Source organism: Ictalurus furcatus, chromosome 8, assembly GCF_023375685.1.
Source record: "Ictalurus furcatus strain D&B chromosome 8, Billie_1.0, whole genome shotgun sequence".
In the NCBI taxonomy this organism is placed as follows: Eukaryota; Metazoa; Chordata; class Actinopteri; order Siluriformes; family Ictaluridae; genus Ictalurus; species Ictalurus furcatus.
In genome coordinates this window covers 19,121,641-19,144,163 of record NC_071262.1, presented here as the reverse complement: position 1 = coordinate 19,144,163, position 22,523 = coordinate 19,121,641, and the positions used below count along the sequence as shown (strand labels likewise).

The window sequence follows — 22,523 nt, the reverse complement described above, 5'->3', positions numbered from 1 at the left end:
ATTGGATTGTTTGGACCTTTGCCAGTGTAACAAGACTGTTTTTGTCAGGATGTTATGGATCAGTGGATTATTAAGAGGCTTCATATGAGGTGAGCTGCCTCAGTTTCGTAAGCGTTGGTTTGTATGTCGGTGGTCTGACAGAGACATTGATTGTAGCTGCTGTTGTGATTGATATAAACTGTTCTGAGATACAATCGAATCACAAGAATCTTAGCTTTCCAAAGATATGAGTACCTTCGTACACACAGAAGCTGTGTAGATAGCATAGATTTGCTCATAACATGGCGACAGTGCGCTGGCGGGTCGTCGGAATTTTAACAGGATAAAGTATATGACGGCGAGATGGCCGATTAATCTCTAAAATTATTGATATTAGAATACTTTTCATCGTAAAACGACAGTTTAATCCATATTCTTACCTTGAACAACAGACGCTCTCACTTGGCATAGACGTGCGGTTGCTACACAGACACCATGGATTTTGCCCCACTCTCGCCTCCTCACCTCTCTGATCGTCTTCATTTCGATGTACCTTTTGAGTAATGTCTTCTATATTAGCCTCCTCGCTTATGTTACGCTCGGGTTCAAATTGAAAAGGCTGAAGACATGTTTATATCGATGTAGGGTCACTGGAGAATCAAGACGGTTGCAACCTTTTGACGTCACTACCCAGAATGCATTGTGACGTAAACAGCAATGATGGCCTACAAGCGCAAGGATTTTTTTTCATCAACTTTTTTAAACTGCCATCTACAGTGTTTTTGTATAGCGGAGTTATATAGCAGATGTCCGCGTTAATCTAATAGGCCGTAGAAGTTGGGGTTCCCTTTAAGCCTGAACAGGGGCTAGAAACAGGGGATAGGAAATGCATAGTGAAGAAGCAGATAGCATTTTGTCTATTATAATGCAGTATCAAACAAAAGCAAGACATGAATTTAAAATAAACAAGATGGCAAGCATTCAAATAAACAATACCAAAATGTACATACGGTTCAGCATGATTTATTGTGCTTACATCAAAATGTTAGCTGTTGGCACTGGCTTTAATAGTGTTCCTCACTTAAATCAGTATAATGTAAGAAAAATGAGCCAGAATCACGCGTAACTTCTGAGTTCAACTTAAATCTGTACTTGGGTCTGAATACTGAGGTCTGCAGTTTCACTATTAACTCCTAACTCTGTTCAAACTCTGACTTGCATTGTCCAATCTTAGCTATTTATTTACAAAAACACTATTAAAATATCGACTATTTTAATCATAAGTTGGCTAGCTAATTCTGTATCATGCTCTACTAATTTGCATATCAGTTTCAAACCTATATTATGACATAACTAACTCCGCTAAACGGTAAAGCACCATGACTTGGTTTCTTCTTTCTGTGTGTTCCTTTTTACAGAGGTATTGAGAGAGTTTTTAAAAAATGTTAAGTTTTAAAGTAAGTTTTAAATTTTTACTAAATAAAATAGCATGTAAAATAGTACACTCAAACCCAGAAACCATTATTTTGGTTTCCAGAGGGGTGTGGGGGAACAAAAACCTTTTTTGATTCATGGATTTTTAGCCATTTTTGTTTTGTGCCACTGAAATATTCCCACTGTAAATGTAACCAATATATGGAAGGATTATTTACAGTGTAAACAGCAAAATGATTAAATAACCATGGCATGAGCAACTCTTTAGAGAACCGAAAATGATACTTTAATGGCATTCCTGCAAAGAACCCTTTCTGACATATTTTATTTTTTATAGCTGTTGTACTATTTTGACATTCTTTTTGGCCAGTTATGTCAAAGGAGGGACTGGAGCACAGAGTCATCATTTATTGAATCAGTTTTTTTCCCATTTTATCTTGTTCCATGCACAACAAGATAAGATGGGAATGATTGGATGATATTTCATCATTTATTCAAATCTCTGCTGTTTCACATCTGGTATTTTCTTTTTCTTTTTTTTTTATTATTCAGAATTAGCATAAAAGCAGGTGAAAAAGTGCTTCTGTCTCTTTCTCAGCATCTGTCTCTGTCCCTCATCTCCCCCATCCCCCTCGAGTTCTGTAAATCTCCGCGCCAAGTGAGGAGCACAATATTTTGCCCATTAGTTCTCAGCACTACAGAGAGATGATGTGGGTTCAGAGTCATAAATTCAGTAGATGGGAGATTAACGCGTTCAGCTGGCTGTCTGGCTCACACTAGAACCCAGTGGCTGGTGATTGGGAGTATGGGATCTCGGGCCATCTGGTTCATCGGTTTAAATCAAACACACCTGTCGTATTTGTGTATTAAGTGTATGTGTGTAATCAATTTCCATGCAGGGGCACAGATTGGTGCTGTGCATTGCAAATTGTATGACTGGTCAGGATGTGGGAGGAAGCGTTCACGGTGTTGTATCAATTTGAACATCAGAGATGTTTGCATTCGCCTTGGAGCAGTCAACGTTCTCAAGTATAACTAGCATGGAGTATGCCATTAGGACGGGGCAATATGACGTGGACCGATCAGTAGGTTAGTCAGATATCATGTCCAGGCTAGTGGTTTTTCAATTTAAGTTGCCCGATGGTCAAGTAGCTTTAACATCCAGAGAAAGAAAACAACCCTCCTTCCCGTTAACATTGTAATAATCCAACCATTTGGATCAGTGCATTGATTTAAGACAGTGATTGAAATGAATCGAGGCAACAGTCATAAATCGAATATTACTGATTTGAGTGTAAATTGATTATTATCTAAAAAGGACTGGCAACTGTTGTGTAAATAAATTTCATATTTTTAGAATGATGTATAAATAGGCTATCAAAGTGATTAGCCTGCAAGTATGGTAGCTGTATCATCATAATATCGCATTGTTGCCTTCAGAATCGATTGTATCATATCATGTAGCAGATTCAGTGGGTGAAATCATAACATATCGGTGCAGATCCAGTGGACGATCTCGTTCAATATCAAATCATTGCCTTTCGTACACTGGAATGGAAAGTGATTTATCGGACATTTTCAATCAATACAAACAAATGAATTATTTTATAGCGGCAAGTCTGTTATAAGACTAGTCAGGACAGTGTTGGGTTTCTGTGTGTAGAGTATTGTGACCCTTGTGTGGTATTGTTTCCTTGAGAATGGAAATCGTATAGCATGATGTGGAAGCCTGAGTTGTACAGCCCTACTTCCTACTGACTTTTGACAGACGATCTTTTCAGAATCAGCAACGAGCTTTACTTTTTGAGGTCACTGATCACGCCTGCATGATTGTCACATCCTTTTTTTTGTTTTGTTCATAACAATGTTACAAAAAATACACCGTTCTGAGCAATATGGCCAACTTTTGTTGAAACTTCGGTGTATTTGTTTGGTGTTGATAGTCCATGTAGAAACGGAAATGATACGAGTTGTGGCTGTGGCTCAGGTAGTAGAGCGAGGTGTCCACTAATCGTAATGACTCCACATGCCGAAGTGTACTTGGGCAAGACACTGAACCCCAATTTGCTCCCGATGGGAAGTTAGCGCCTGCATGGCAGCTCTGCTACCATTGGTGTGAGTGTGTGAATGGGAGAATGAGATACAGTGTAAAGCGCTTTGGATAAAAGCGCTATTCAAGTGAAGACCATTTATGAGTTAAATTTAATTTAAAATTTGTTTTTGTTTTGGGGGTTTTTTTGTTGCATTTATTCATGTTTTGTCATTTGTGGTTTTGAATGAAGAACAATCCTACTTTTATAAGTCCAGTAGTATCTTTTAAGTTGTCCGCCCTGTGAGAATGTATTAATGCTAGCTGGCTAGTTCACCATAGTTTATTACACTACCTTTTTAGGTTTCCAGGCAACCAAATTATGTAACTGGGCAGCACTTTGGAGTTTTCACTTAACTAATAAAATGATCATTTATCCGTCCATGGATACGATCTCAATATTGTGATAAATTACATTACACTGTGTAGTCAGTATCTCTATAGCGCTGACCAACTTTCTCCATATTACAAGTAGCTGATTAAATTTATACATCAGTTCATTTATTTTTTCCCCCTTCTCTCATATTAACTAACTTTCTGTAGTTCCCACTCTCGGCTCATGGCTGTCGTTCCTGCTGGGAGTTTGATGACTCCAGCACAGCGGGATCTAGACGCGCATGAAAATGTTAAGCATGCCATGTAGATTCCTCCACTTTCCCAACTTCTCTCGCTATAGATTCGTCTCCATGGATGAGACGGAGTGGAGCAGGTCAGAATATGAATTCTGGTTAAAGGTTGGGTTTGTTTTGGAAAGATTTGCTGTAAGGAAGAGCATGAACCCTACTGTTTGTTTATTTATTAATAATCAGAAACATTTCATTAAAACGACAAGTACATTACATAAAACTGCTTACATCCTCATCCCAGTAATAAGAAGAAGAATAAGAAGTATGCTCTGATGTGTGTAACACTTTTTTGTTTTTTTCAGGCTTGATCACGTTTGTCTCACATTTGTCTCACACATTTACTCCACCAGTGTCATTTGACTGATCAGCAGTGGTTTCTGTTCCTAGAAACATCTTGAAGAATGTTGTGCCCTTTTCATCTGAGCTGTAAATGCCACCGCTCTTGTTCGGTAGTTTTCCGCTTTGCTGCAGAATTTGATCGATTCTTAAGCTTCCTGGTGGAGGAGCAAACTGGGCGCTGCAGGGCAGGAAGGAAATGGCTAGGTGTGTGTGTGTGTGTGTGTGTGTGTGTGTGTGTGTGTGTGTGTGTGTGTGTTGTAGTCTGAGAAATTGAAGAATTCCTGTTACTGATCTGAATGTGTTCACTAATTACAGCACCACAGGACTTGAAAAAGCACAGGGAGGGTTTCAGCTCCTGAGACCCAAACAAGCTGGAAAGATGCAAATAATGCTGCAGTTTTTCTTCCACTCCATCTCCTGCTGTTCTGAGCATCATGTGTTTCTGCACGTCTTTTTAAAGGTGTTTTTGTACAGTTTTTTTTTTTCTTTCTTTCTTTTTCTCTTTTATTCCTTTGCCTTTCCTTCCCTCTTCCCTTTCATTCCTTTGTATGCTCCTTCCTTCCTTCTTTCTAGTCCTCCTCTTCATTCATTCATTCATTCATTCCTTCTTCCCCTTCATTCCTTTGTATGTTTGTTCCTTCCTTTCTTTCTTTCTTTCTTTCCTTCTTCCTTCCTTTGTTCCTCCATTTGTTTGTTGTTTCCTTCCTTCCTTATTTCTGGTCCTCCTTTTCCTCCTATCGTTCTTCTTTCCTTCCTCCCTTCTTTCTCGCCCCCCTCTTTCTTTCTTTCTTCATTTCCTCATCCCTTTCATTCCTTTGTATGTTCCTTCCTTCTTTCCAGTCCTCCTTTTCCTTCCTTTCCTTCCTTCCTTCCTGCCTATTCATTCCTCACTTTCTTCCCTCTCTACCTTCTTTATATATGATTGACAGAATGGTTTTATTGTTTTACGTGTGTGTGTGTGTGTGTGTGTGTGTGTGTGTGTGTGTGTGTGTGTTTGTGTGTGTGTGTGTGTGTTCTTAGTAACACTCAAAGTAGTCGAACGCATCATTAACACTCATAAGTGCTCAGACTTAGCTAGTTTGCAGGAGTGCCGGTGTGAGAGCGAGTGCAGGTGAGCCATGTCCCTCTGACACCAGGCATGAGGGAGGGGGATAGTAGCGGTTATCCAGCACCTAGAGACACTGTGCTGTGTCTTACTGCCTGCTGGAGTAACAGCACACATCTAAAGAAACCATCCATTATAAAGGAAAATTCTCTCTCATTTCTGCTCTGAGTCACAGTGTGGACTTGAGTGGGATGTGTGTGTATATATACTGTGTTGAATTTTACAATTATATTCTGTCCGTGCTCTGTATAGATGCGACCTTGCAGCAGTGTTAAATGCAATTAAGTGGCCATATTTCATACTTAATATTGAATCATTTATATATGAAGGTTTTCTGTTCCTGTTTTTTTATTTATTTATTTTGCATTTCAGCATGCAATTTTATGTTTATACTCTATATAATGTGCTGTCTAATGTGTGTATAATGTATAATCTAATGCAGCATATTTAGTCTAATTTAAAGTTCATGGCCAGTGCTTGGATTTACATCAAATTGGAAATCCGAGCGAGAGCTCATGTATTAATGCTTCATTGTACAGTATAAATGACACTATCAAAGTGTGTGCAGTGACATTTCATATTGATTTTTAGTGGTAGAAATAAGCAGCTAGTTGACAGAACTCACAGCATATACAGTCCCCTCTGAAAGTATTGGAACAGCAAGGCCAGTTCTTTTTTTATTATTATTTCTTTTATTTGTTTGTTTGTTTGTTTGTTTGTTTGTTTTTATTTTACTATACACGGAAGACATTTGGGTTTGAGATCAAAATATGAATGAGACGACAGTTTAGAATTTCACTTTTCATTTCTTGATATTTACATCTATATGTATTAAACAACTTAGAACATGGCACCTTTTGTTTGAACCCACCCATTTTTCAAGTACTTAAAAATATTGGAGCATGTGACTGACTGGTGTTTCTTGTTGTCCAGGTGGACATGGACAGCAATAATCTAATTTTTCTGAATAAGACAATATTGTGATTAAGGTGTTTACATGAGTTGCTTTTAGAATACTCCTTTCATGTTCCTGTTTTACATGTTATAGAACATAGAGCGATTAAAGGCACACGTCATTACATCGCCACGCCATCCGATGTTCCCTCCAGAATTTCACGTATCAACATACAGTTCGTCTTCATTATGGTACCGTATACAGTTTTGGGTGTTTCATTTTTAATTTTACGAAAGCTTAGAGTGCAGTTAATTATTTGTCATGCTGTACGTGCAAATAGACGACTGCTTGAAGCCGTGGGCTGCGTCCGAAACCGCATACTTACCTACTATATAGTAGCTGAAATACATGCATTTCACTTAATATATACTGCAGTAGGCAAGTATGCAGCTGTGTCTCTTGTTTGCCGTCAAACAGTTGAGCGCTGCCGTGTGTGCACGTGTCCTGTCGCAAAATGCGGTGAAAACTCCCACCCGACGTTAAGTGTGATTAAGGTGTTTACATGTCTGTAATACACGTCAATAATGCGACTAAAATAGTAATACTCCACATGTCTTAATTCGATTTGTGTTTACTTCGAGTATGACTTTAGTCGGATTAAGGTAATCAGAAATCACTGTTTACATGGTAGTGTCTTAATCAGAGTATTGTCTTAATCGGGTTAATATTGGATTATTGTTGTCTATGTAAACGTACTGACTTAATAGCTCTGAATGTCTACTCTTGGTTTGAGCCCTGGGGTTTGTATGAGAAGAGCGCATTTGTTGTTAAATAGGATAAGCCAACATGAAGATGAGAGAGCTGTCTGTGGGAGAAAAGCAAGGCATTTTGACGCTGAGAAAAAAGGGAAAATCTATCAGAGCCATTGGGCACTGCCAATATAACAATTTGTATTCTCCTGAAAAAGAAAGAAAGCACTGGTGTACTAGCAATCAAACATCAAATAAGTTAGTCAAGGATAACAACAGCAGCAGCTGATGACAGAAACATAGTGAGGGCAGGGGTGAAGGTATCACAATCCACCATTCGAAGACTTTGAGAGCAGAAATAGAGAGGCTGGATTTGTATTGGCAAAGAAATACAGAGATGAGCCACAAAGGTTTGGATCCAAAATTAACCTCTCCAAAAGTGATGGAAAGGCCAAAGTGTGGCGAAAGAATGATTCTGCTCGTGATCCTAAACGTATGCGCTCATGGGTCAAGGATGGCAGAGGTAGTGTCAACAATCAGTCGCTCCCTCAACAACCTCTCTGGAAGTTAATAAAAAAATAAATAAATAAAAAAGCTTGTCATGTTCCAGAGAAAGCGCAAAGCCATCTGTCATTGAGAGTATCCCGTGGTGGAAAATTTAAAGCTACAGCTTTACCTCTGACTGTTTATAAAACACTACAATGGAAACTAAATACTAAATAACCATCTCAGAAATCTGTACCATCTTAATGACTAGCAGTGATATTTTCCTAATTAATGAACCTTATTTGTTCCTTGAAGCTTGACAGTTTTAAGGAGAGACCTAGCTCATCAGTGTGTTTATCATTGCTGTGCATGAAATCACTAAACATTTTACAGCTTGACTTGGAAACCTGGCGAACAGTGATGGTCATATCACGCCACCCCAGCACAGACTATTTTCCTATAACAGCATTCCTCGCGTGATTTATTCCTCACGAAGCATTTAAAACTGGATGTGACAGCGAAAATGTGACGCGCCCTTCAAACTCATTCCTGGCTTGTTGAAAAGGTGCGTCAAGAAATGTAAGCTCGCCTGTCTCACTAGACTGGGAAATCAGTTCAGGGAATATTCCTCTGGTTTTTTAGACATGTACAGTAACGTGCAAATGTCTTAGGCACCCTAATTTGTTTTTAATACAATTTTTGTCTTCGAGATGTTTGTTGATGATGATAATGACTTCTGCATTATTGATCCATAAAAACACATTTTAGATTTCCGTGGCTGTATTTATCGCGACCGTTAGGCCATTTACTTACATGAATGCATGTTCTGTGCTTAGCTAGCTCTCTAATGTTAGTCACATTCTAATGTAGATATCATTAGCTAACCAGCAGGAAATTATTCGGATGTATCCGCTGTAGCCGACTTCCGTGTCATAGTCGCTGAGAGTAGAGTTAGGTTAACTGAAGTCGTGTTGTTTCATAAAGGTGTGTGTCCATGATTTGAAATATTATTGTAGCAGATAACTTGTACTTAATGAAGGGGTGTGAGGATGTACTGTGGCATGAATGCGTTTGTAGCTACATGCTGGCTGTATTTATCTCGACCGTTATGTTGTAGCTAGCTAGTTAACAGTGCCACTGCAGATCTTTTAATACACAGGGCATTGGCCAAACCTCTAAATTACATCCCAGTGGGCAAGTCATAAGGACTTGCACGGGAAGACAGACGCTCCCGTCCTCCATGAGCCTCCCAGCTATGGGTAAATAGTAAAGGCTGGACTCGACAATCTGCGCGGAAGAACCACTAAACCGACCAACAGGCAGAAAGGCGATTCCCAGCAAAGCGTTGTGGAGCGCTTTAAGAGCATGGCGAGTCACCAAGGTCGTCAAGGTCATCCACTGCACTCAACTCCGACTCCAGCCATCTTGACCTTGTCTTGCTGCTGGACCCAGTTGGTTTTGGGCAGGAGAGTGAGGTCGACGAAATGCGCAACTCTTCCTCACTTTAAACCAAGTCACCGTGCAAGTCATTTTGTCATCTACCATCCATCTCGATCTCCAAGTCCTGTGGCGACAGGCAAGCGACAAAGCGGCAGGTGTAGGTACAGTGGCAGCCGTAGCCGCAACCCTGCACACAGGCGGCCCAGGCCATATGGTCGTTCTTCACAAAATGGTGCAGCAGTCAAGTCCGGCAGCCCCCTGAGCAACTGAGCAGCCCTATTTAGGATTGCACTGCTCACCTCCAGGCATGAGGAAGGGGCTAGAAAAGGTGCCCTAACATTGCCTGCTCCAAAAGTTCCCTAACCAGCTTACCGCGGCTGGTGGGGGCCCTAATCCAGCGGTCAAAACACAAAGAAGAAAACGAGGATTGTTCCTCTCACCTTTGGTGCATGGAATGTGCGCACTCTCATGGACAGGCATGACACGGACAGACCCCAGAAGAGAACCGCTCTGATAGCAAATTAACTATTCAGATACAACATCGACATTGCGGCCATGAGTGAGACCCAGCTCGTAGGCAAAGGTGAACTTTGTGAAAGGGGCTCTGGATACACCTTTTTTCTGGAGTGGTCGAGACAACGACGAGCGCCGTGATGCTGGTGTCGGCTTTGCAGCAAAATCAGCGCTGATTGGCAAGTTGGCAGGCCTTCCCAAGGGAGTCAACGACAGGCTCATGACCATGAAACTCCCCCTCCTGTCTGGAAGAAAGTACCTTACAGTCATCAGCTGCTATGCTCCGACCATGACCAACCCAGAGGAAGTGAAGGCCACGTTCTACGAGGACCTCCACTCTGAGACTCAGAAAGCAATACGTCTCCTCTCCAGTGGCAAAGCTCCCGGCTCAGACTCCATCCCAGCAGAGGTCTACAAGGAAGGAGGCACAGCTTTAATACAGAGGCTTCATCAGCTCTTCCTACTGATGTGGCAACAAGAGACGATCCCCCAGGATTTCAAAGATGCCTTCATCATTCATTTGTACAAGAGCAAAGGGAACCGCTAGTCCTGCGACAACCACCGTGGCATATTATTACTATCCATCGCAGGCAAGATTCTTGCCCGGGTTCTGCTGAACCGCCTGAACGCTCACCTCGACCAAGGGCTTCTACCAGAGAGCCAATGTGGATTCCGGAAAGAGCGCGGTACCATCGACATGGTGTTTGCAGCACAACAGCTACAAGAGAAATGTATGGAACAGAACGCCGACCTAATGTATGGAACAGAACGCCGACCTCTTCTCTACCTACGTCGACCTGACCAAGGCCTTTGACATCGTCAGCAGAGAAGGCCTTTGGAAAATCATGGTCAAGTACGGATGCCCAAGGAAGTTCATAGCCATGGTGCAGCAGTTCCATGATGGCATGCAGACAAGAGTCCAAGACAACGGAGGAGTGTCTCAGCCATTCCCAGTTTCCAATGGCGTCAAGCAGGGGTGTGTCCTGGCGCCGACCCTGTTCAGCCTCATGTTCTCCGCAATGCTGACTGACGCCTTTAGAGACGGTGATGTTGGGATAGGCATCAAGTACCGCACAGATGGTAATCTGTTCAGCCTCAGGAGACTTCAAGCGAAAACCAAGGTTTCGACAGACCTCATCAGGGACTTCCTCTTTGCTGATGACTGTGCCCTTAACGCTAGCACAGAAACGGACATGCAACACAGTGTTAACAGGTTCTCCAGTACCTGCACAAACTTGGTTCTCACCATCAGCACCAAGAAGAATGAGGTCATGCATCAGCCAGCCCCAGGGAAGCCCTATACAAAGGCCGACATCACTGTCAATGGTCAGAGACTGAAAACATGACCAAGTTCACCTACCTCGGCAGCACATTGTCACAAAATGTCACAATAGATGACGAAGTTAACGTCCGCATTGCGAGAGCCAGCTCAGCTTTCGGGAACCAAAGAGGCATCATCATCCAGACCAAGCTGAAAGTGTACAGGTCAGTTGTGCTCCCCACACAGCTGTATGCATGCGAAACGTGGACAGTGTACCAACGTCATGCCAGGAAACTGAACCATTTTCACACCACCAGTCTCAGGAAAATCCTTGACATCAAGTGGCAGAACAAAGTCCCAGACACTGTGGTTCTCAATCAAGCAGGCCTCCCTAGCATCTTCACCATCTTGATGATGACCCAGCTACACTGGGCAGGACATGTGGTACGCATGACAGACCAGCGTCTACCAAAGAGATTCTTCTATGGCGAGCTCCAGCAAGGTCAGTGTTGCCAAGGAGGCCAAAAGAAACACTTCAAAGATACCCTCAAAGTTTCACTGAAAGCGTTTAACATCAATCCTGCCTAATGGGAACAGACTGCAATGGATTGTGACGCCCGGCGCTCCTCCATCCACAAGGGTTCTTTGCTGTGTGAGACAAATCGGACAGGTGCAGCCAAACGAAAGAGGCAAGCCGGAAAAACCCTTGCCAGCAACCCTCCAGGAGACGTCCACCTCACCCCCTGCCCTACCTGCCATAGGCCTTTTCCGTGCAAAGATTGGCCTGACCAGCCATCTACGCATGCATCATCTCTGATGACAAAATGGTCTTCGTCGCTACGACAGACAACAACAAAAACAGTGCCACTGCAGATCTTTTAATACACAGGGCATTGGCCAAAACTCTAAATTACGTCCCAAGGACTTCTAATATGAAGGATATATCTTTTAGACCCTTTGTAATTGACTGCCATTAACACTTGTGTGTTAAATAAAAGCAAGACTAGAGCAAGAGTGCTATGCTGATGTGTAACCATGACAACAGTTATAAAGTGGAAGGTGTACATATACACCTTTTATAACAGTTGTAAGGTGTCATCTCTTGCGCATTTGGTTTGTTTTATTGTAAATCTCCTTATTTAATTTTTTTTTTTTTTAAAGCAGATTTATGTGTTGTATAAGCCTGACCGCCTGTCCAAGGCCAGAAAAAACACACCTAGTCTGTAGTTTCTTTCCAAAAACCCAAGGTCACTTCACACTCATAATTACAAACATAATAGAAGCAAACCAAGACTAATGTGATACAGGATGCACACACAAATGAGCTGACCCTGCTTCGCTTATTAGCAATAAACTTGTTTGCCTGCTGCTTTCATTCTCGCTGCATGCAGTAAACACCAGTGAGAGAGCAGTGAAGCGTCCACACAGCAGGCCCACCTCTCCTCAGCTCAACAACTTTGACCTCCCGCAGACTGTGCCTGCTATTCCACTGTGCTCGAATGTGTTGGTCAGAAAGAGTTCAGTGAAGTAGCAAGAAAAGATTTTAAAAAATGGTGTGTTTCAGAAATACGAACTTGTGTGTGCGCGTCTGTTTTCTGTTTGTCGCACGTTTGGTGTGGTTGAGTCTGGAAGTCACTCCGGTGCATAAATATATAAAACAATTTAAAATTTTTGAAGGATTGAGAAGACTCCAGCATCACAATATATTCTTTCAGACTGTGCTGATCGTGCCATTTATCAAATGAGACTTTTTAGTAAATATAAGGCAGTGTGTTGATTCTGTATCACACACACACACACACACGCACGCACACGCACAATGTGTCCCCATCAGTATTTTGGTCCCATGCAAAGATATCAGATTTGTTTACTCCCCCTGGTGCAGTGCTTTGTATTGCTCAGTGCATTCAGTTCACATGTCTGCTGGTACAGTGTGCCAGAAGAATTAACGGAAGCAGAGGTGGTGATGATGCTTCGTGAGGTGTGTGTGGGACTGAATCTGGTCTGCCTATTACACAGTATGTGAAGGTGAAAGATTTCACAGAGCTGGCCAAAAAAGGTTTTTGTTTTTGGGTTGTTGTGTTTTTGTTTTTTTGTTTGTTTTTTTTTGGTGGGAAAGTAAAACTCTGAGCAGGTTGAAGAGAAACTGGTTGTGGTCTGGTTGGGGGAAAAACCACCCTGCAGGTTTACCAGTAATGTGGATGGATGGAAGGAATGGGTGGAGGAATGGAAGGGTGGTTCAGTTGGTGTTTGATGGGAAGGTAAATGGATGCTTTGATGGATTGAAGGAAGAGGTGGGTGAGTGGATGAATAGATTGATGGAATGGGTGGAGGAATGGAGGGCTGAGTTGGTGAGTCATGGATGGATGGTTGAATGGGTGGATGCTTTGATGGATGGAAGGAAGAGGTGGAGGAATTGAGAAGGTGGGTCATTGGATGTGTGGCTGGATAGTTAGATGGATGGATGAAATGAGAAAGTGAGTGGATAGATGGAAGGGATGGAGCAATGGAAGGATAAGTAAGTGAGTCATTTTTAAGAAAGATTGATGGGTGAATGGGTGGAATGAATGAAGAAGGGAATGAAGGATTGGATTGAAGAAGAGGTGGAGGAATTGAAGACCGAGTCAGTGGGTGAGGTGGGTGGATGGATTGGTGGGAAGTTGAGTGGAAGTATGAATCAGTTGGTGATTGGATGGATGGAAGGAAGGGGTGGAAGATTGGAAGAATGGGTTAGTTGGTGATGGATGACTGGAAAGGATGGTGGATGGATGGAAGGGGCAGAGGAATGGAAGAATAAGTCGGTGGGTGAATGGTTGAGAATATAAGTGGATGGATAGGTGGGAAGTTGAGGGTGGATGGATGAATCAGTTGGTGATTGATGGATGGGTGTGTGGAAGGAAGAGTTGGAGGATTGGATGGATGGGTGAATAGGTGATGGATGAATGGAAAGGAAGATGACTGGATGGAAGGGGAGAGGAATGGATGAATGAGTCAGTGGGTGAGTTTTAAGATGGATGGAAAGATAGATGGGTGGGAAGGGTTGGTGGATGGATGGATGGATGAATGTTAAGTGAACTGGTAGAATGGTGGATGGGTAAAAGGTGGATACACAACTAGGTAGTTTGTGTATAGTAAAAGAATATCAATAAGAAGCATAGAAAAAATCAAACCATGTTGTATTCTGCATAGCTCAGTGTAATGTTTGATGTATTACATATTAATTGTCCATCTGCTTCTCATTTGTCCCAAGTTGGGATTTAGGATTTAGTCAACACCCACTTTAATGTTGTCCAAGTCCAACCTCAGTGGATTTCTGATAAAAATCACAGCAGGAAAGATTTCCCATACGGCTGCGTGAATTCTGATTAGATTAGCATACATCTGCAAGAGTTCTTCACTTTATGCTAAATAGTACTCTCTGTGTGAAAGATGGTTTCTTGTATGCTGCATTACACACAGAATTAACTCATTCTTCACCACAGCTTAAGAAACGGGTCTGAATATATTTTACAAAACAAACTAAATATGTCCTGAAATGTTAAAGTAATTACTGACATTTATTGGCATTTTGTTATAAATGCAAGGTGTCCAACTGCTTAATTTCCTGTGTAATTATCTCCTGTTTTTGTGAGACTTTGGTGTCTGGTTAAAAAAATAATATTAAAAAAAAATTGAGCCATCACAATAGTGTTCCAGGCTTTTTTTTTCTTTTTTTTTTTTTAACCGCAGACTGTGACATTTCTGTTCTGTCCTTGAGCTAAGTTTTTAATCTCTCTTCTCCAGTCCAAATATCAAGCTGGAAACTTTTGGCTGGTAATTTTACATTCCCTCCCTCATTACCAGGAGAAAGTGAAATTATAAAGCGGGGAGCAGGCTGCAAAGTCATACAGACCTTTTATTTTGGCAGCAAGCAAATTTCGATGTCACTTTGACGGGCAAGCTCTAGCATCACATGGCTAATTAACCTCTGTTGGGCAAGAAATAAGCTCTGGATTTCATTCACCTTCACAGGTTTGGTTTAGAATATGGATATTGGATAGATACTGAAGTATAGGAGTGTGAGACGTTTTGATAACTTTCACATTAAAGACAGATGTGTTAAAAATGTGAACCCTCAAGATATACAGGTTTGATTTGATCCAAAAAAAAAATCTTCGTACAAAGAAGCTTATAATGCAAATGTAGCTTTAGACCTTATTTGTTGAGACTTTAATAGACTTTATTACTGCTGCTACAGTGTTGTGTTGAATTTAATGTCGTTGAGCTTTGTTGAAAGTGTGAAGTGTTTCAACTAGGAAAACATTGACGTTTTGTGGTTAACAACCATGCAATTTGTCATATTGTTTCATCTCTCATTCCAACATCATGTTTGGACAGCTCTGATTTAAATCAATGAAATGTGCTCTATCAGTAATCTTCAACAGCATCTCATCGATTAATTTATACTTTCCTTCTATACAGATTTGGACAAGGACCATCCAAAGAGTGAAGGGGGCGTGGTCTGGAGAATGACAGGCGGCCTCTTTAACCTGACCAGAGGAGCAGTGGGAGCCACTCTTGGAGGAGTGGCCTGGGTGGGCAGCAAAAGCTTCGAGCTGACCAAAACAGCCGTGACGAGCGTCCCAGCAGCCGGGGTGGGATTGGTCAAGGGCAGCGTCTCCGTGGTAACAGGTGGAGTCGGGGCGGTTGGGTCAGCCGTGGCCAGTAAAGTCACGACGAAGAAGAAAGACAAATCAGATTAGCATGGCTGACGGCTTGGTGCACGTTTACGTCGACATTTCCGTTACTGTCTGAGCAGGTGTATGGTCACTCTGTTGGGTTTAAGCATTACCAAACAGTACATGATGCTGATCAAGATCAATGTTTCTGGCTGAAGTTGCCCTCTTGTGCCTGACATTACAAACACAGTTAGCACTACAAATGGCAAAAAAGAGCAACTTCTCCATTTACTGCTGGTGTGGGTTTGATGATTGATTGGGCTCTCCTACTGTTTGTCTAATAGTTTCTATTTTGTTTGTTTATTTTTTTGCTTTGCTAATATTATAGTTGAGGGACAGGACCGTTCCATTTACACGAAAGGAAATCACAGATCCATTATGAATTGCACGTCCAATCCTTAAGAAAAACAGACCAAATGTGAATATATGGCGTATTTGTACATTAGGACCAACCAGTGTGAAACCGAAGTATTACTGGAATTCTTTTTTGTTGTTTTTTTCTTTTCTCTCTCTTCTCTGTGGGCGGGATGGAGGGAGGTGTCACAAAACATTTGTATCATTTTCCTAATTTAATTATGTCTGGGTCAGGAAACTAAAACGAAATGCATGCAGGTCCCAATCCTGGAGAGCACCCCTTTTAATCAGAGGCTGTGTATAAATCCTGTAGTTGATCATTTTCATGAACAAAAAAGGCGTATATGTTCCAGACACGGAGCATTTATTGTCTTGAAACGTCGTGTCTTCGACTGAATGAAGGAATGTTGTGACACTAACGTTCCCTAATACTGCTGAGCCGCATGAGCCAAATGCTATATGATTATTTTCTTTTAAATGGGATATTTTTCTTTCAGATTAGCAATGAATGAATAAGGAGACGCTGAATGTCATTTCTATGCATTTCATCAGTCATGGACACTAATATTATTCTTCACACTGCATACAGAAAAAAGAAAATCACACTCCCATGCAACCCCGACATTTTCATATTGTGATAATTGGCTAACCCGTCATTTTAATTGTTGATCTCGTATTACCTGTACCGGTCTCACTGGGCAGCACTTACATGGCTGGCTAGCTGATTTAAAAAAAAACTAACTGTAAAAGTAGTTGTATGTATTATACATTATAATTTTGTGACCCACAGATCTTTAATCAGATCAGTAAATCTGCAAGTGTATCACATATACAATCCTTTCATTACAGTTACAAATCCAAATTTAAGTCTTTACAATGTTCTCTTTGCGATCAGGAGTCACAAAGGTACGTTTATGAATTACTGTTTACACGTCCAAAAGGATTACAAGTGTTTTAACAAACATTTTACGGTTGTTACATCTGACTGTCATTAGGAACTAGGGATGTTAAAATTCCGAGATAAGGAATGTGAGGGAATGTGAAACAGGGCATAATAGAGTGCAGTGTCCTATACTGTGACTCTAACACTAGAAAATGCAGTCACCTTGTTTTTAAACACTTCATCGAGCAAAAATTAAAGACTCAGTCTCAAATAATGTTTATTATGTACAATAAGGTTGCTCGACAGCTCATAGCTGAAATGTTACCCAAAGACTTTCTGCCTTTTGGTTTTCTGAAAAAAGTGAGACGTAGCTCAGTGGTTAAGTCACTGTGCTACTGATCGTAAGGTTGTGAGTTCAAATCCTAGCACAACCAAACTACCACTGTTGGGCCCTTGAACAAGTCCCTTAACCCTGAACTGCTTTGTTGTATCCTGTCTCAGTTGGATAAAAGCGTCAGCCGAATGAGCTGAATGTAAACATGGGAATAATGAATCATAAATGTAGTACTGAAATTTCAGTTCCAAGATTTGCAACTTGCAGATTTACTACTGTAGCATAAGTTTGACTATCGATTTGTAATTCGTAAAATTGCCACTTCATTCACACGCAATTACTTCTGACAGGAAATTAGCTCTGTATCATATGTTGCCTTACATAATGATTACATTTAAGCAAGAGAATCATTTCTGGTAATTTACATACATATAACTCTATCTACTCAACCATGGTACGTGTTAAGTTTATTGTGTTACGTTTTTATAGCCGTTTATCAGCAAAATTGTCCTGGCATGTTTACAGGAGACCAAGAGACCACATTTACTCTGTATCTAATCTGGAGAGAAATTTGGTTTGGGATGCTTAGTTCATCACTGAGCTGTTAGGCTCTAAGTAATCCGTCCCCTCTGCAGGGCACATCAACAAGATTTGCATCGTAATGCATGAAAATGCAACAGAAATCAGGTAGACCATGTGGAATGAGATGTAGTTACAGTATATTGAAATTGACCTGCCATGATGGTTAGGGGAGATAATTGGGCCACAAATCCAGCACCAATATATTTTTCAAAATATGTTTTCTCCCATCCATCGGAGTTTACGTAGAACTTCTACACAATGTGTTTAAGGGTACTTTTTTTTTTTTTTTTTTTTTTTTTAAATAGTTTCTCCTCCTTTCTGTCTTTTCATACTCGTATTTATCTGATATGTCTGCTTTTTTTTCGTGTGCACAGTTCCTAGCTTCTCATGACGTGTTGCATGCTCCTCCCTCCTCTGCTGTATGCTGTTGAACTGTCTTATCCATCTGTCTTTATCCATCTCCATGATTTTGGTGAGTGAGCTGTTGTGCTGGAGGCTCTGTTACTCTAAACTGAACTTTAGAAAAGTAGATTTTTTTGTCTATTATAGAACTATTTTTGCTAAATTGATGCTGTATTCTTCGATTAAAGCAATTCTGTATTTTAGAGATGTCTGTTGCTTGCTTATTTATTTATCTATCTATCTATCTATCTATCTATATATTTGCTCGTACATTTTACAAGATATAAAAAATGGTTGCAACTTCAAGAAATGAGAAATGACATTAAATACAGATGGGGTTCGTTCATGTTGTGATATTTTGTGACATCTGTAGCAGGGTAGAAGGGGTTCTCAAACTTTTTTTCAACCCTTTTAACTGTAATTCAACTGTCCCCATCAGAACAGATTAATATTTTGTTAATAATCCAAAAATTTGAATATTATAAGGCTCATTATTTAAATGCGTATAATGTTAATCTGGCTCTTTATTGGTGCCATAGAGCTTTTTATTCTTGAGCTTTCCACCAACAGAACACATTAGGTCCCAGTGGACATAATAATAATACAAAGAAGAATAACAACAACAACTGTTGTTGTTGTTGTAAGCCCACTTGTTTTTGAATTATTGAGATTTGGATTGAACCCTATTCAAAATATTTTTAGAAATCACAGACCCAATTTCTACGCTTGATGCATGCTCGGGCATCAACAGACCTCACCATTGAGCTACAGTTTAGACAAACACAATGAAGATTATATCAGGCAGCTGTGACAGCCCCCAAGCCTTATGTATAGAATGAGACACGTTTATTCATCGTCAGTGAATGCTTTATGCTGGTCAGGGTCATAGTGGATCCGGAGTCTATACCAGGAACACTGTGTGTGAGGCGGGAACACACTCTGGATAGGACGCCTGTACAGTGCACCACACCCTACACATATATTCACACACTCATTCACACCTCGGAGCAATTTAGACTAGTCGATATACATACCTGCATGTTTTTGGGAGGTGAGAGGAAACCGGAGAACCTGGAGGAAACCCACATGGACATGGGAAACAAATGCACAGTAACCTGAAGTCAGGATCAAACTGAGGCGCTATGATGCAGAAACCCTACCTGCTGCATCGCCATGTATATCATGAAAAGTGCTAATGAGCCATTAATCTCATTACAATTACAGTTTGGTGCATTTTATCGTTTCTGATGGGTGGCATTTGTAAACAAAACATAAAAATCTAGATTCATTATATGTAGCCTGTGTTAAATATGTTGGCAGTTTTTCCATTTGCACAAAAAATGTTATAAGCTCCTAATCTGCGAGTCTTCTATTTGCATTTGATCCATTAGAGATCTACACTGATACTCGACTGTTTACATCAGCACTGTGTAAATATGCATACTGGAGTCTGTAATCCTCCTGATGCAAGGTAAGAGGAAATGAAGAGAAAATATGATTTCTGTCAAATGCCTAGTGTGCATTAATGCTGAATAAAAGGTTAATGCTTTCTGGGGAGGAAAAATGTGGGGGGGGGGATTAGTTTTACAAAATGGAGCTAGGTTTCTGTGTTAAAACTATACAATAAAGCACTGTACTTCAGCATTATATTTCAGACTGTAGTAATTGAGAAATGCTGAGAAAATGAGACTGCGACATTCACAGGTTTATTGCATGGTGTTACCATTTCAGACCTCTATTTAGCACATGGATGTGTTTTTTGAGTTCTCCACCCACAAACATCCACCTTTATCAAAGCGATGGGGTGAATACAGGGACTTCATAGCCGGATAAACATAATGAGCACATCTGTCATTCTCAAGTCTACTCCAAGCTCAAGTGAATGTTTTGGTTGGTTTGTTTTTTGTGCTGTTTTTACTGTGACTGCGGGCGATTTCCCAACTTGATAGTGCAAAACGTGTCGAATTAAGGCAACAGTTGAAGTGTAGAAAAACAGTTGTAGGTGGGATCACTCGCTACAAAAAGGGTGCAAAGGTCTTGTCCTCAATCAGTGAAAGGGACAAGTTCTTGAGCTCCTCGGGCGAGTTCACAGCTCTGTAGCCTAGCTCCTCTAAAACCTGCTGACATACCGTCTGTGTGTAATCGACGATGTCGTGCGAGAGCTTGAGCCTCCAGCTCTCAGCGTTGGCAGCAGAGTCCCTCAGAGTACTGTATTTATGCTTTGCCAAACCTTCGTTGCTTCCTCTGGTGTTGTTTCGAATCCACTCCTCAACCCCTTTCTCCATGGTCAATCCAAGGAAGTCGTAGATCTCACGGGTCTTTTGGAGGGGCCGGCGCGCTAAATCCTCGTAGCGCACCAACATGTAGCGGCCACGAAGCCATGCCGGACGCTCAGAGGCTGTGTTAATGGAACGCAAGACGTCATCACATACCGTCATGATCTGGCTCAGGTCGAGGTTGTATGGTTTGCGCCCTGTGGCCCTCCAGATCCTCCAGAGGCGATACGTATCTCTAAAAGTCTCGATCCTTGATGCCAAGATGCCTCGTGGGTCCCTAACCAGCTGGACAACCTTCAGGTTGAGCCGTGGATCCTCCACTAGAGCGCGGAGATCTCCGACTTCTGGGATTCGCACCGTCTTGATCGCCACATGTCGCCTTTCGCGGCAAGACTCGGCCGCCAGGGTCAGGTTGAGGAGGGTGCACTTCCTCACGCACTCGCCCTCATCTATATTCACCTCATTGAGGTTGAAAGCATCGCAGGCAGGTGGCGAGCAAAGTGCCCGACTCGCTCCTCGCCGGAAAAGCTTATCTGTGGTGTGATTAGCAGGCAGAGGTTTGATGTAGCTCTCCAAGAAATACAGGTCGCAGTGGTATAAGCTGCGCAAAAGGTCACGGCTTGCTCCAAGCATAACCCTGCGATCTGAAGTGTACCTGCTGTGAGTGAGGTGAGGAAGCAGGGCATTCTGTACGTGATAGAGCGGCTCGAATAAATAGAACACGTCCGTATGCTGGTTGAAGAGCTGGCCGGCGAAAGACGAGCCGCTGCGAGTTGTGGCCAGAATGAGAATGTGAGTCTTGGCTCTGGAGGCGTTGTATGGGAAATAAGGGAAGTCATCGCAGAAGCGGTCGAACGTCTCCGGTTCCTGAGCCAGGCTGCAGTTTACCGAGCTCGGCACGGGGCAGATCTGAAAGGGCTCGGACGTGAACGTCCTTATCGCTGTGTACTGGATGGCGATGGACGCCAGGCCGAGCAGAATCACAGCCTTCCAGGAACATTGCATGGCTGAGGAACTTCATTTAGATGATGCAGTCTGATTCGGAGCCCATCGGCGAAGGGGCAGCTGAGGGGAAACAGAAAGTGATTAACAAACAGAGGAGCGTAAAAACATCTGTCACGTTTTACTTGATTAAACACACAAACAAATTCAACAAATGATAAGTGTGAAATTGCACACGACTCTGCAACATTACAGTCTATATTAATGCTGACAGTACTGTATAACCCTCTTCCGGCCATTAATTAGTCTAGGAATATGTTATTGCATATTATAGGACTCAGGAATGATAAAAATGTGGGGGGGGGGGGGGTTGACACCGCAGGTATTAATCTAACACAGAGTTAATTCAACACAGGGGATTTAGCTGTGTATGTGCCCCACTAACAAGCAAGGAAAGATTAATTAGACTAGCCTAGCCTACTTAAAAAATTTGTTCCTATAAACCCCTCAGTGACTGATACCAGCTGCATGTTGCACATATTTGCAACATTTTGAAAGCACTCTAAAATATACACTCTTGAGATATAACCTACTGGGGAGCAGAGCTGCACCATTTTCGTAAAAATAAATAAATAAATAAATAAAGATTTGTGTGTGTGTGTGTGTGTGTGTGTGTGTGTTTTGCTCTACAATTAAAGTGGAGAGGTCCTGCCTGCCAGATTTCTTCAAAGACCCTTCAATGATGTGACTTCAAGCACCTGTGGAGAGGTTTTGTAACGCTTAATAGCTACTGCATATACTGTACAAGCAGTGTGGACCATGCATATAGTGAAAAAACCAAGGGTCAATAAATATTCCTATTTTATGGGTTATGTAGCCAACCATTTGCAGCAGTATTATTATTATTATTATTTTTACCGCAGTGTAACGGAATTAGCTACCCTTGGAGAACGCAAAATAAATAAACGAGAGGTCTGATCTCAAATGGCTGCGTGCTCCCTATATAAGTGCTCTGCGCGGGGTATGAGTTAACAGCGTTCTGCACCCTATGTAGTGCACTACAGAAAACAGAAAGAAAGAATTGGAATTGAGCCACAGACAGCTGCGGAGAATGGC

General features: G+C 41.6%; 2 protein-coding genes across 2 annotated transcripts in view; one reads left to right on the top strand and one right to left on the bottom strand.

Annotated features, from left to right (window-relative positions):
* Nucleotides 1-18,392, top strand: part of zgc:101566 (Transmembrane protein 263-B-like) — a 56,944-nt gene extending 38,552 nt beyond the window's left edge. Inside the window, exon 3 of the mRNA XM_053631307.1 lies at nucleotides 15,378-18,392. Coding sequence (XP_053487282.1) covers nucleotides 15,378-15,658 — 281 coding nt within the window. The 3' untranslated portion in view covers nucleotides 15,659-18,392. The remainder of the gene's footprint in view (nucleotides 1-15,377) is intronic.
* Nucleotides 18,393-20,204: 1,812 nt separating this feature from the next.
* On the bottom strand, nucleotides 20,205-22,112 carry chst1 (carbohydrate (keratan sulfate Gal-6) sulfotransferase 1). The gene has a single exon (XM_053631306.1). It carries the CDS (start codon nucleotides 21,468-21,470, stop codon nucleotides 20,205-20,207), a length of 1,266 nt encoding a protein of 421 aa, XP_053487281.1. The 5' UTR covers nucleotides 21,471-22,112.
* Nucleotides 22,113-22,523: the final 411 nt, after the last annotated feature.

Bases quoted from the DNA above. Each gene is read 5' to 3' on its own strand.
- chst1 (XM_053631306.1), bottom strand. From the start codon at position 21,470: ATGCAATGTTCCTGGAAGGCTGTGATTCTGCTCGGCCTGGCGTCCATC.